The sequence below is a fragment of the Mus musculus genome, chromosome 11 (genome assembly GCF_000001635.26).
Source record: "Mus musculus strain C57BL/6J chromosome 11, GRCm38.p6 C57BL/6J".
NCBI lineage: Eukaryota > Metazoa > Chordata > Mammalia > Rodentia > Muridae > Mus > Mus musculus.
This window is the reverse complement of record NC_000077.6, coordinates 4183101-4197366: the sequence shown is the minus strand read 5'-3', so window position 1 is coordinate 4197366 and position 14266 is coordinate 4183101. Positions and strand designations below refer to the sequence as shown.

Here is a 14266-nt window from a genome sequence, read left to right as displayed (position 1 = left end):
TCCCCTCAGCCTCGCTCCATTTCTAACTGGCTTCCATTCACCACTGAAGACCTCATGCAAAACTGCCTCTCAACTCTATACAGCCTCTAACTGTTCCAGGACAGCACAATCAGCCTAGTGCATTCTATACACAGATCTCCACAGCCTTGCTATAAAGATTAATAAAATATAGCCAAAGTTTCAGAGAGGCAGCTGGTGGATAAATAACTCACATGCACACAAACTGCTAACACAGAGCTTGTGAAAGGTGCGAGGAATCTGCAAGAAGTCCCCAGGGTGAGGATGGAGATGTTTGGGGAGCGGACTTTTAAACTGGGGTTTGAAGGCTGACAGGTAGTGGCTAGGCTGAGAGAAGTGGAAAGTACATACCAGGCAAAAGGTATGTGCAAGTGCAAGCTAATAGGAAGGGCATGGCTTGTGTGGGGAATGTGAGCGGTCCAGCAGAGCAGGTCGGGCCTCCCCACCTGACCTGCGCTCTGCTGAGGCAGCATTCCTCGAGGAGATCTGCTTCTCCAGAGCCCCATCAGGCCATTCTTCGCCACGTGTCTCAGGCTAAGAACAGTTCCTGGTACCTGGCTGGCCCCTGATGAACACATGGTGACCGATTTGCGTTGTGACCTCAGGCCTGAGTTCTCAGCAACAAGCTGGGAATATTGATCTCTGCCTTGAGACAAGACAGATAAACACTTAGGAGCACTCCCTCTGCAGCCTTACAGCAGCTGTAGGTTGTGAGGGCTGAGCTCAGATGTGCTTCAAGTGGCCTTTTACAACATTACAGCTCTCCTATTCAATTAACTAACTGCATGTCCATGATAATGCTTCCCAGGCACTTGCTAAGCATCAGCCACTGCTCAGTATCCAATTGATATCATTTCATTTAACCCTGGTAACAAAGCCCATGAGAGTCATTCTCCAATTACCAACCCCACTTGAAACATGAGAAAACTCAGATTTTCAGCAATCTGAATTTCATAACTGCTGCCTAGGGTTTACAGCAAGCAAGCCTTGGCGGGGGAGGCTAGACCCTCTGCTCTTCTCTGACTATGCTACCCAACTTCAGGACTCAGTGTTGTCTACTCAGCTGGATGCACACAAGCTTTGATCCCAAAAGACTAGAGAGCTCAATGGACTCCAACCCACAAGCAGTGTGACATTTTGCAAGTCACTTTAGCAATCTGGGATTAGGCTTCTGGTGACATAAAGCAGGGCGATACTGACAAGCACATCTCACAGAAATAAGTGAGAGAAGGCGAGGGACAGCCTGGGCTACATGCGAGCTCCTCTGTAAAATAGCATTATGACTGCAAAGGTGAGAGAATGGAAGGGTCACCTAGGAAGTACTGGGAAGCCAGGACAAAGGATCACAAGGCACATCAAGGGAGCGTGCTGGTGGCAACAGTGCCGGTGGTAATCATGAGGCAGACTCTTCCTCAGGTGACTACTAGCAGGGTACAAGACCAGACAACCCTGTGACCATACACTGGTCCTGAAATTCTCAGGAGACTTCTGCTCTCACTTCTGCTTTTTCTTCACAGGCCACAGAGAAGAAAGAACAGTCCCAGAGGCAGGGCTGTCAGAGGGCCTGGCTACAAATGACTCAATAAGGAACTAATGGGGAATTCCCAACTTGCTCTGGTAGGTCAGGGAGCTCCTGAGCTCTCCTGCCTTAGCCCCAAGACCATGGGATGAGTGAGCAGAGCACACGAGGGGAGCTGAATCTTCATGCCTGTACTTACTTCTTTATAACTGCATTAGAAGCCCAAATGAGAGAGGGAGAAAGTAGGAGAGAGCTGAGTCTACTTTATGTATGTGTGTACCTCAAGACAGCCTCACTATGAAGCCTAGGCTGGCTTCAAACGCACAGAGATCTGCCTGGCTCTTGTGGTGTAGTGACATATGCCTTTAATCCTAGCACTTGGGAAGCAGAGGAAGATGGATCTCTGAGTTCTGAGACTACCCTGGTCTACAAAGTAAGTTCCAGGATAGTCAGCACTACACAGAGAAGCCCTGGCTTGAAAACCCCAAAATAAATTTTAAAAACACATGTGTAAAAGTATGAAAGTCACCATGATGCACCAAGGACACAGAGCCCTTCCTCTGTGACAGATAATGTATTGGATGCTTTTCAGATGTCTTCCTCCTAACACCTCTGTCTCCAATGCCACCAATGTCCTGTTGAAGGACTCAAGGTAGCCACATGCCTCCAAAGTGTCAGAAGGAAGACTGGAAGCTAAATTTGCTGATGTCTTAAACTTGGGCTTTCCCAGATTCACATCCAGGTTGTCCTTCCCTGTAAGTCAAGCCAGGGAGGAAAAAGGAAGGAAAAAAAAAAAAAAAGCATCTTCCAGAGGGCAGAGTAGGAAGATTGCTGTATCCATACAGTGACCAGGACCCAGATGCACCGAGGAGGAGGACCTTCCAGAATCTAGGTTCCCTCTCTGGATTCCTCACACTCAGCTGTACCTGTCTCATCTCAGGATACATGTAAGGGAGTGTGTGTGTGTGTGTGTGTGTGTGTGTGTGTGTACACGAGACAAGAAAGAGCTTCCCTCTTCCTTGTGACAACTCAGCTACCAAAACAACACAGAAGACCTATTAGGACAAGTAAGCATTTGAGGCTGGGCTGACAGGAAGAGGGAAGAGAGACCACAAGCTATCAGCTTTAGTAGGGTGGAAAATTGGGACCCCAGATAGCAGGCCTAGTTTCATCCATTGCTCAGTCAGTTTTCCTGTCTGTACACAAAGCCAAATAACTTTTTCCCATTACTTCTGTAACTGCTACCAAAGACTAAGATGATATGGGCCAGTGTAGTGATACAGGCCTTTGATCCCAGCACTCAGGAGACAGAGTCAGGCAGAACTCCCTGAGCTCAAAGCCATTCTGGTCTACATAGGGGTTCCAGGTCAGCACTGGAAACACAGCGAGACACTGTCTCAAAAATAAATAAATACCCAGGAAGTATCACCAACATGCTGTCAAACATGACCTGAACAAGGACGGCGCTGACAGCGAGACATGCTAATGAGGAAGAAGGAAAGCACACAGGGACCCATCCCTATACAAAGAACCACAGACAACTAAGAAATGCTGAAGAGTGCAATAGTCTTTCCCAGGCAAGAGCTCACCTCTTAGTTATCCAATACCAAACGGTGAGCCTGGAAAACAGACATATAAATAACACTGTACTGACAACAGGTTATTTTATATTTAGGAACACACACACACACACACACACGAATGACAAAAATTTGAACAAGGGTTGGGGTATGTGTGATGGTTTGAAGGGAGAAAAGAGAAAATAATGTAATTCTATTATAATCTCAAAAACTAAAAGCTTTTAAAAAATAACTAGATTAAGAAAGACAAATCTGATAGAAAAAAACAAAGAGATAAAACATCCCTCAATCTGATCACATTTCCACATCTATGAAGACCACTGGTCCTGTGCACAAAGGGGCATCTTACACAAGAGGGACAAAATATTCTGGAAGCACTGGTTTCTGCAGAATGTGCCACAGTAAGCCCTTGTCCTGGGCTACCTACCAAAACAGTTTTCCAAGGTCATTTCTCAGAATGTTTGAGATGGATGAGCTCTAGTTTCTCTGCAGGGAAACTGAGGCTTAGAAAAACCAAGCAGCCTTCTCAAGGTCACACAGATACTTAGTAGCTCAGGGAGGCCTAGGACTTGGGTCTCTTGGTTCCTGCTCAGAGGCCTTTGTTTGTACTGTGTTCTTAATCCAGTTATCTTGTTTGAGCCTCACAATCCTTTGTACACAGCTGCACCTGTAACTACTTGTCTAATGTATGACTTCCCTGTTAGACTCTAAGTCATTTGAAAGAAAGACTGCTTTCTATACAGAAGCTGACCCAGGGCTACACACATAGTAAATGCTGGGAAGTAGCCCTGTAACTGAATGAGGGGACTTGCTTAAGCCATGAACCATAGGAGTCAATTGGGAAGCTGGTACCAAGTACCCCTGTACTTAGTTAAGAGTACTTTCTCCATATGGGAGCCTAAAGCCATGTTTCCAGCCAGAATCTCTAATCTCTTAAAACTTGGTGTGCCCCTAGAGCTTGCTTCTCATAGGTCCAGTACTCACCGGTTCCAGCCAAGAAACCAGGTAGAAGAAATCCATTAACTCAAACTGGCCTTGGTTGTCATTTGCCTCCCCTTGATCAGTTTACACTACTCTGAAAGCCCCAAATCCCCTGTCTAGCTGCTGTAGCTCCCTAAGGTAGGACTCCTTTGTCCTCAGGCTCACTCCGAGCCTCTTGGAGAGGAGCCTGGCTCTCCTTGCAGCTTTTCTTACCATCCAATTTGTTTACCAGGCAGCAACCACAAAGCCCAGTGTTAGCATCCTGCCTCCCCCAGTCAGGTCAGCCAACTCTCTCTCCAGCTAGAAAGACACAAAGAGCCCCTTCATGTGCCCTGGGCATTCCAGCCAAGCTATGCACCTTAGGGATATGACATAGCTAAGTCAGCAGCAGCCCACTGTAAGGACTCTAGGATAGGCCCTGTAAGAGGCCTTTCCACCTCTCACTCACGGGGCTAGTCACGATCAAGCTCTAAATGATTTGCCAGGCTCTGCCTCCCATTGGCTATAGATTTCTTCAGAGTCCTACCAGAGCTCTTTTGGCCCATCTTGGATTCTCATGATACTCTCATCACCTGAGATCTAAGTCCTCTTTCTGCCATCTTCAACAACTAACTCCTCTAAAACACAGGTCTCAGGCTGGCATTCAAGGCTGTCTGTCTAGCCTCTTTTCCAAGCCTAACCTTGCTTCCATCCTGCCTGCCACCTCTGCTCTTAGCACACTAAACTTCTTTAACAGCTGGCTTTTTGGTGGAATGTTGCACATAAGTCCTCTGTTCAATGAAAAAACCTTGCTTGTCACTTCTGAGTGCTGGGATCAAATGGCACTTCTTCATAGGCTCCTGTAGGCAAAGCTGCTGCTTCCTCTTGTTGACTCTAAGAGCAGCTGCACACCTCAATTACAGCCTTTATCACTCAACATTGCTAAGATTTGTTTGTGGTTCTGTCTTCCAACCAGTCTGAAGTCCTTGAGGGCAACAAGACAGAGAGGTCTTGTTCAGCGTGCCCCGATCACAGCATCTGGCAGAGTAGACACTCAAAAGAGGGTCTGGGAAACAATCTCACTGCGTAAGTATCTAAGCTAGCAAAACAAAGTCTCTGGCTGGCTGGCTGGCTCCCCAGGCTGCTGCATCGGCTGACTACCTCACCACCTAAGCAGAAGTAAAGAGCCAATCTGTGCCAGCCTCTAAAGAGCCAGACAAGGAACAGAGCAGGGTAGAGTCAGGGTAGGAAAAGTGGAGAAAGGAAAGAGGAAAGAGAAACCCAAGTTTTGACAGCTGCTCTAAAACCCTGGGTAAAGGAGCTTCTAACCCAGTCTGCTGGTTTGCCAGTGGGGCAGCCAGGCCAATTTTCCCCCTTCTAGGATCCTCCACAGAACCGACCTGGAAGGGAAAACCTACCTGGTCCAGCTGCTTCAGGATTTATCAGGTGATAAATTTGGGGCACACTTTTCTGTAGGCGCTTGGGCTCAGAATGGAGAGTGAGGTTCACCTGAATTATGGGTCTCTCTTGCCCACAGGGCAGGGCCTCACTGTAACCTGAGATGGGAGGTGCATTACTTCTCTAACTACTCCAGTCTTTATGAGGGAAGAAGATTCACTGAGCACCTCTCTGTCTCAGGCTCTTTTTACACATCAGTTCATTTAAACCTCACAGCAAGCCCCAAAGGTCAGTATTAGTATAACCTTTACATGGGTGAGACAATGGGGTCCAGAAATGAAGCAACATGGTCAAGGTCAGACAGACAAGCAGGCTCCAGAGGTTGAGGGAGGAGAGGGAAATAGACTGGGTGACTGAGCCTCAGCCAGGTATTGCTGTCCCCCATCCCCAGGTCATGTTTCAGGCCAGATGCTGGGAAGACAAAACATCAAGCAGGCTCCACCGCTTATCTCTTTCCCACAGCTTAGGGTTTCTAGCAAGTGGACACACAGGCACCTTCCCAGGACAGCAGCTGGTGAGCTGGCTCCTCCTTTACCAAGTCAGATCTTGTCTGAGAACAGGGCCATCAAACTGGATTTTCCTTAGAGGCCAAGAGAAGAACATGGAAAGAAACAAATGGGGGGGGGGGGGGGGCTCATGGTCTAGAGTCAGAAACCTGGACCGCACATAAACAGCCATATTCTTCCAAACAGGCTACCCAGGGATGCTCACTGCCAGCTCCGTGCTCTCCTGGGACCTGTCAAAGCCCAAGAGAAGTGGGTTGTCTGAGCTTACAAAGTAAAAAAGGTGGCGGTGGCACGGCAGCAAACAGGCAGGCTCTGGCTTGCCAGGAGGGGCCTGGCCCCACCTCTACAAAAACTGGCATAGCCCAATCTGTAAGGATGCCAATTAAGCCAGTTCTATGACTTTCAAAGTCACTGGTCTGACGTAATTGGTTAGAAGTAGAGGGAACTGGGGGGTTAAAGAAGACAACATGCTGTTCCAGATGTTTCTCCCTGAGCTCAGCTCAAATCATTTGCTCCCCTAACAGGAAGCCAATGCCCACAGGATCCCAAAGAGCATAACTTCTGACTCATCTGGCCTACATACTGAGCAGATTGAGGCTGGGTGGGAAGGAAGCTCCAGCCTCAGGCTAGTGCTGACAGTCACATGGAAAAAGGAGAGGAATATTAGGGATTTACCTCTTCAGCTACCAGGGGTTTTGCTTAGGACCACTCTGGACCAACTTTCAGCTGCAGAAAGACCATCAGACGGGTTGCTCTTCCCTTCCTACCCTTCCCTGCTCATTATACCTGGTCTTCTTGGGGTTTCACTGCCTGTGCCTGTGCCACCCACAGGGCCATTCATGGGCTAGCTGCTTTCTTGCTTTTGGCCAGTGCTCAAGAGCAGTCAGGGAACACTTCAAGCCCACTAAAGGTTCCCTACAGAGCAGGCTGAATGGCAAAATGAAAAGGTGAAAGAGCATAGGGAACTCTGTGCTGAACCCCCAGCTTTTCCCCTAACAGACTGAGAAAGAAAGGCTAATGCTCTTTCACACTGGTCTGTGTGATAGGGCCATCTCTAAGTCCACTTTCATTCAGTCTCTGACTTGGAATAAGCCTGGCTGGTCCAGCCCTAAGCTCGTTGGACTAATGACAACATGCTTTACCCTTCTGGTCATTCCTGTTAGCCTCCTACACTGCTGAGGGTGTCTGAAGTGCTGAGGAAGCAAGGGAAGGTGATGGCAGGCAGACTCCTGTTAGTTACCTTCACTTTACCTGTCTGCCAACTCATTTCCTGCTGGGGGCGGCTCTGACTTGGGAGTCTGACATCCTGCATCCCAGTTCTAGCTCTATGCTATGTGATCTTATGTATGTAATATGCTATGTGATCTTATGTATGTAATATGCTATGTGATCTTATGTATGTAATATGCTATGTGATCTTATGTATGTAATATGCTATGTGATCTTATGTATGTAATATGCTATGTGATCTTATGTATGTAATATGCTATGTGATCTTATGTATGTAATATGCTATGTGATCTTATGTATGTAATATGCTATGTGATCTTATGTATGTAATATGCTATGTGATCTTATGTATGTAATATGCTATGTGATCTTATGTATGTAATATGCTATGTGATCTTATGTATGTAATATGCTATGTGATCTTAAGCAAGTTTTTGCTTCTCTGGCCTCTGTTTATCTTCTATATAAAGGCTATACTAGTCAATCTCTTAAGATCTATTCCAGCTCAGCTCACAATTTTATGATATACTTTAGGCCAGTATGCAACAGACACCAGAGTGAGGAAGCCTCTGTTTTCTTTCCTATTCCCACAGACCTTGACAACCACCAAAACTGACCTGTGCTGGGACAACCTTTGGCCCCCGATGTCTGAAACAGACCTTTAATCTGGAGACAGAGTCTCCATCCGGATTCTGCAGGCCATTTGTGCTAATGTTTCACTTCTCTGGGATAGCACATGTACTCCTAGCCCTCAACCACGAGACTAGGTTCAGGGCGGTCACAAACTTCCCCTCGTATGGCCTTGGGCAGGGACTTACTTTTGGCTTTTTTCAAAACACAGTATAAACTAAACAAGGAAGATCCAAGTTCTCTGATACCAGAGATTTTGCTAATGGACAAGCTGAAGGAAACGAGGCAGGGAGACAGAAACAGATCTAGGGTCTCACTTCAGACTTGGCCTAACAGACATCAGAGACGTGGAGGGCACCTGTGGGGTTGTATCCTAAGTGTGCTATTGGAAGGTGGAGAAGATGAACAGCAGGCTGAGATTTTTGGGATGAGAGCCAAAGGGAGGTGCTCCCATTGCGTCTCTTCCCACAAATACCAGAGGTACGCCCTAATTTTTCTCTTCATTTCTCAGACCCTTAGAAGGAGAAAGAAAGCGATTTCTTGGGCTATTCCTGTGCCAGGCATGGTGCGGGATGCTTCCATATATCCGGTTTCATGTTCCTCAGCAGCAATGGGTATACACACTACTTTTTCCCTTGACTAAACAGGCTAGGGACTCAAGATCTACCCAAGGTCACACAGCCAGCAGGTAGGATCCCTAAATCTGGCCCTTCCTCACTCTATCATATCGCCCTGCACCCTGAAATCTGGGTAAAAATCCAATAACCACAGAAGAGTTCTCATGCTTTAGAATTTACCAGCAAACGTGACTGTTACGTCCAAGACCCCACAGATAAAACTGAGAATTCCTTTCCCACCCCCTCAAGACCTCACCCTTCCTGGGCCCCTGATCCCTGAGGAAGGGCCCAGGAAGGGTCCCTGATGATCTTGCCCCAACTGAAACACAGCCTAAACCCTCTCTCTAGGTTCCCACAAGCTCATACAGGGTGAAAGGTGAGAATGAGGGCTTCTCCTGGTTCTGAACTGGACCAGGCTTAGTCTAATGTGAGCAAGAAAGAAAGGTTGGAAGAGACAGATCCAGTGGGTGGGAGGAAACATAGGTCAGAGGCCTGGATTTAAAATTTTCTCCTTCTAAGGAGGAGGAGGCCTCGTGAATAAGAGACTCTTGGGGAGGGAGGGTGATATGGTGGAAGTGACATTTATATGGGACAGCTTCATGGAGTGGGTTCTTAAGATAATCAAGCACTTCTGTAAGTCCCAAGAACAGCTGGGGACATCCTGGGCAGTCACAATCAGTCAGAGGAGAGGGAGAATATATACTGGCGTAGGGCTTCCATGGTGCCTGTGAGGCTCTATAAACTGGGAGGTACACTATGACAGGGAGGCTTGTCAGTTCTGGGTATGGCGCTAGTCTCCTATCACAAGACAAGTGGAATGAAAGCAGGATCTAGAGGCCATCTTCCTGAAGAGACCACCAGATCGCATCCGCAGTCTCTGGGAGGGCGGGCTTCTAGGGGTTCTGCTGTGTACAAATCTGTAGCCCAACATGCTCAGCTTGGAGGGAAGGTGTTACTCCTGCCTCAGCTTTCTCTAATGGAAAGCTGGGTACCTGGTAGCTCAAGGGTGGGGTGCTGTCTCCCTCCTTCTCCAGTCCTAGATCTGGATTTGGGAAGGAAGGACATAAACACGGCAGCCTGGGAGTCTACTGGCTGGCTCCCCTGTGATGAAGCTGACAGGGGAGTCCTAGAGTTGAGGTGCCCTATAACTACTGGGAAGGAGTGTCGGCCCACCTGTTGCCTGTGACAATGGACAAAGCTGCCTTTTGGCAGAGGGTGTGTAATGAGGAGAGACCTTTCCATGATGAAAAGAAACTGGGAGTCAAGATGGGACCCTCTGGGAGGGGGCTGGCCAGTGTCAATCCTTCTGAGATATGTGTCTGGAGGTAAGGGTTAGCGCGACCTGGAATAGCTCGGAGTCCTGAAGTCTTAAGATTTCCTGGGGTGCCGATACTGAGGTGGCGAGACAAGGATTCTGTGGGGTAGGGGGAGATGGAGAATAGCTGTGGGCAAAGTATGGGGCAGCCATCTGTGCGCGTGTCAGGGGGTGGCAAAGCTTTAAGGCCAGAGTAACCTGCGAGATTATGAGCTGGAGATGGGAAACCCCCATCGGGGATACTCTCCTTGGAGGGTATGGATCAGTCGGTTTGGGGAAGACCAGGAGGAAGGGAATGGCCTTTCTGTTCGTAGGTAGAAAGTAGGCTGCCGCTTGCGGCGTATCTGTGGGGTTGGGACAGTGGAGACACGTTGGTGGGTCAGGCCCACGCCTGTGCTGGTCCCGCGCCCGGCCCAGACCCCAGAGCTACTCACGCGCCCTCGGCGCCCTGCGAACCCACGATGAATCCGAACTTGTCGATGCGGCGCTCGGCGAAGCCGTTGGCCTCCGAGTCGGAGCCGAGCGAGCTCAGCTCGTCGGCGGTGGCGGCGTCGGGGCCCTGGGCCAGGCTTTCCCGGGTCCCAGACAGGCTCCCGCCTGCTGCGGGCTCGCGCGGCCCATTCTCTCTGCTGCTTTTCGCCATATCGGCCGCGCCCGCCACCAGAGCGCCAGCGGCCACCTCAGCCGCCTGAGCCGCCCGGCCTCCGCCGACGCTGCCGACGCCCCTCCCACGCACTGTGCCCATTGGCTGCCACAAAGCTGGGGGCGGATACCCAGGGAGCTCCCACCACGCGCCCAATGGGTGCCGAGGGTCCCGAGCCTCGCCCCTCCTCCAGCCTGGCGCCAAGTGGACCGACGTGAGGGGGCGGGACAACCGTCACCAAGGGCCCGCCTTCCCTGGCTGCCAATCACAAAAACTCACCTGGACTAGCTCGTCTGGCTTTTCCGGGTTGGCCCGGAGCTGGTGTGTCACCTGCTGCTGCTCTCTGGCAGAAGGTCTAGGGCTTCCCTAGAGGTCCTAAGGTCTCTGCCTCCATGGGAAACAGGGTCGTGGGTAGCGCTACTTCGCCAGGTCATTTTCAAGAACAGTGATGAGACGCAAGTGGGCTTAGGGATCTGAACCACCTGGCTGTTCTGCTTAGGGGGATGCAAATTAGCTCGTGGGAGACCCTATAAGAATAATACAGAACAGCCGGGCAAGATGGCTCACGCCTTTAATTTAATCTCAGCACTTGGGAGGCAGAGGCAGGCGAATTTCTGAGTTCGAGGCCAGCCTGGTCTGCAGAGTTAGTTCCAGGACAGCCAGGGCTACACAGAGAAACACTGTCTCGAAAAACCAAAACCCAAAACCAAATTATATATATATATATATATATATATATATATATATACACATACACACACACACACACACACACACACACACACATATATATATATCAGACCTAAGCTCTACCTTTTTCTTCCCAACACCTTTCTGGTGAGGGTTGATTTGTATTGTTTTTCTTTGAGATAGGGTCTCCAAAGTGGCTTTGACTTTACTATGTAGTCTAGGGCCCTCCCTGTCTCCCAAGTGCTGGGATTACAGATGTGGGCTATCCTGCCTGACTCCCCAATAGTTTTATTGAAATATGGTTAGCATACCACCACTTCCATCTATTTAAGGTATATACATACTTCCTATATTTAAATTCCATCACCCCACCGACACACCTACACATGCACAAATACATAAAAATTAAAGATAAATTAGGCATGATAACAGATGCCTGTACTCTGTAGGCTAAAACAGTTTACAAGTTCCGGACAGACTGACTGGGCTACAAATAAAAATCCTATCTCAAAAAAAAAAAAAAAAAAAAAAGTACAAAGCTGGGCGTGGTGGTTTTTATCCCAGCACTCGGGAGGCAGAGGCAGGCAGATTTCTGAGTTTGAGGCCAGCCTGGTCTACAAAGTGAGTTCCAGGGCAGCCAGGACTACACAGAGAAACCCTGTCTCGAAAAAAAAAAAAAAAAAAAAAGGTACAGTCCCATGGTTCTTTAGCATCCGTACAGAGTTGTGCAAACATTGCATCCTCCTCCTAGGAAATTCTACCGAAGAAAAATGAAAATAATGCTACCTGGTCAAATAGAGAGAAAAAGAAAAGAAAAAGAAAAAATATTCAAATGACTTTCACCAATTAAGAGTGTATAAATGTGGTATGTCCATACAATGGACATAATTCAGCCATGAAAAGAATAAAGCACTAATAAGTATGCAATGTAGATATATCTTGAAAGCAAAAAAGAAAGGGTAAGCAAGACAAGACCCTGTCTTAAACAAAGAAACAAACAAAAACTGAACACACAAAATCATTAATAATCATAGATACTGGAATATCTAGAAGCAGCAAATCTGTAGGTACAAAGAATAATGGTTACCAGAGAGTGAGGGAGGACTGGAAATGACCTTTACCGAATAGGAGTTTCTTTGGGGGAAAATGCACTTTTAGTACATGTCTTTTAGTACTTTTATACTTGCCCAATTTTACAGGTAGGTAAACCGAGGTTCTATAAAGTCAAGTCAGTTGTCTAAGATCCCAGGTTAGTTTATGGCAGTTCTAGAACCTCAGTTGTCACAAAATGCTTCTATTAGAATTGGGCTAATTGAGACTGGAGAGATGGCTCAGTGGTTAAGAGCACTGACTGCTCTTATGTGAGGGTCCTGAGTTCAATCAAATCCCAGCAACCACATGATGGTTCACAACCACCTGACGCCCTCTTCTGGGGTGTCCGAAGACAGCTACAGTGTACTCACATGTAATAAATCTTTAAAAAAAAAAAAAAAAAAAGAAAGAAAAAAAAGAAAAAAGAAAAAGAATTGGGCCAATTACACTCCTATGCACTTGACCCCAGCATACAACTTTCAGTCCTAAAGTTTGTCAGTTCTTAGAGTGGTTCCTCATTCATCTTTTGTATAATTTCCCAGGGTCATTTGACTCTCCCTAGATAACGAGGAGAGACAAGCTACAGAGTCTGAAACAAGCTCCAAGAAAGGGATTTAGCACAGAATGACTCACCACCCATTTTTTTGATGCCACATAGCCTGACATTCTTGAAGGCCTGCAGTTTACATTCCAATTGCTTCTGGTTTTCCATACAAATGGCAATAGCAGACATAGGTGCAGGCATAGGCCATTTTGCTCTTAAAACACTATCTGGGAGGAAATTCCTCCTTCCCATAGCTGAACGGAGATCCCAGGAGGCACAGAGTGCCTATCCCAGGGATGGAGAGAGGAACCAGATAGAACCAGCAGATAATGTAGTATCCCTGTTTGACCTCATCTTGGTCCTATGGTTCTATCTCCCAAACACCTTATCACTCAGCCTTCCAGGGGCAAATATACAGATTGTACTTTTATTAGTGAGTGAGGCTCATGTATTTGGGGTCACAGTTTGAGTATCCAGTCAGTTACTGAGAGGGGGTAGTTAGTAGTTCTCCTTGTTCTCGCCCTGTCTTGAGAGAAGTCTCCATCCACTATGTAACCCCTGAGATACAAGGCATGTGCCACCAGCTCTTTTCCTGCACTTCAGCCCATGGAATGGTTTCCCTAACTTGTCACCCATGTGGGTCTTCCTCTCCAGGTCAACCTTCCTGGAAACAAGCTCACAGAAATGCCCACAAGTTTGTCTCCTATGTAACTCCAAAATCTAGTCCAAGTTGACAGTGTAAACACCACACAGATACCCAGAAATCTCAGGGTAGCAGATTCAGAAACAGAAGAGACCATTCTGAGGCCTAAGGCCCTTTTTTTTTTTTTCTTCCTGAACCAGGGCCTGTTACTTGGGCTGCCTTCCAACTCCTGGGCTCAAACAATTGCCCTGCTTAATCACATTCAAAGAGCTGGAACTAGCATGCCCAGCTTCTTTTAGACTATTTCCTCATCAGTAAAATGAAATACTAGGAAAAAAAAAAACAAACTTTATTTTGAGATTTTAGTGTGACATGTTCTTAAGCACTTGATACTTGGTAATTCCCAGTAAACAGTGGGCACAGGTAATAAGTGTTCACAACTTCCAAGTTCATGTTTGTCTTGTTCCCCACCATAGCCTACAGGGATAGCAGTGGAGTTAACAGTTTCAACCATGGCACACTTTCACGGCTGTCCTAAATTAGTATGTGTCCTTGTGCAAAGTCATTGAAAGAATAGAGATGTCAGTTATTTGCTTCTTAAGCCTCGAAACAAGAAAGGCACATTTGGTGTGTGTCAGGGTACATGTGTGTACACAGGTGCATATGGGTGTGTGAAAAGCCACGAAATGGCAAGGTCTCCCTCAATTACACTCCACCTTATTCTCTGAACTAGTCTTTCAATGAACTCAGCAATTCAGCTCCCGGGATCTTTGTGTCTCTGTCCCCCAGTGCTGAGGTAACATACGGTGTGATGTGACTCC

At 47.5% G+C, this 14266-nt stretch overlaps 1 protein-coding gene across 1 annotated transcript in view; it reads right to left on the bottom strand.

Moving 5' to 3' along the window:
- Tbc1d10a (TBC1 domain family, member 10a) overlaps nucleotides 1-10534 on the bottom strand; it is a 28675-nt gene extending 18141 nt beyond the window's left edge. Inside the window, exon 1 of the mRNA NM_134023.1 lies at nucleotides 10268-10534. Within this exon, the coding sequence (NP_598784.1) occupies nucleotides 10268-10476 (209 nt within the window). The 5' untranslated portion in view covers nucleotides 10477-10534. The remainder of the gene's footprint in view (nucleotides 1-10267) is intronic.
- Nucleotides 10535-14266: the final 3732 nt, after the last annotated feature.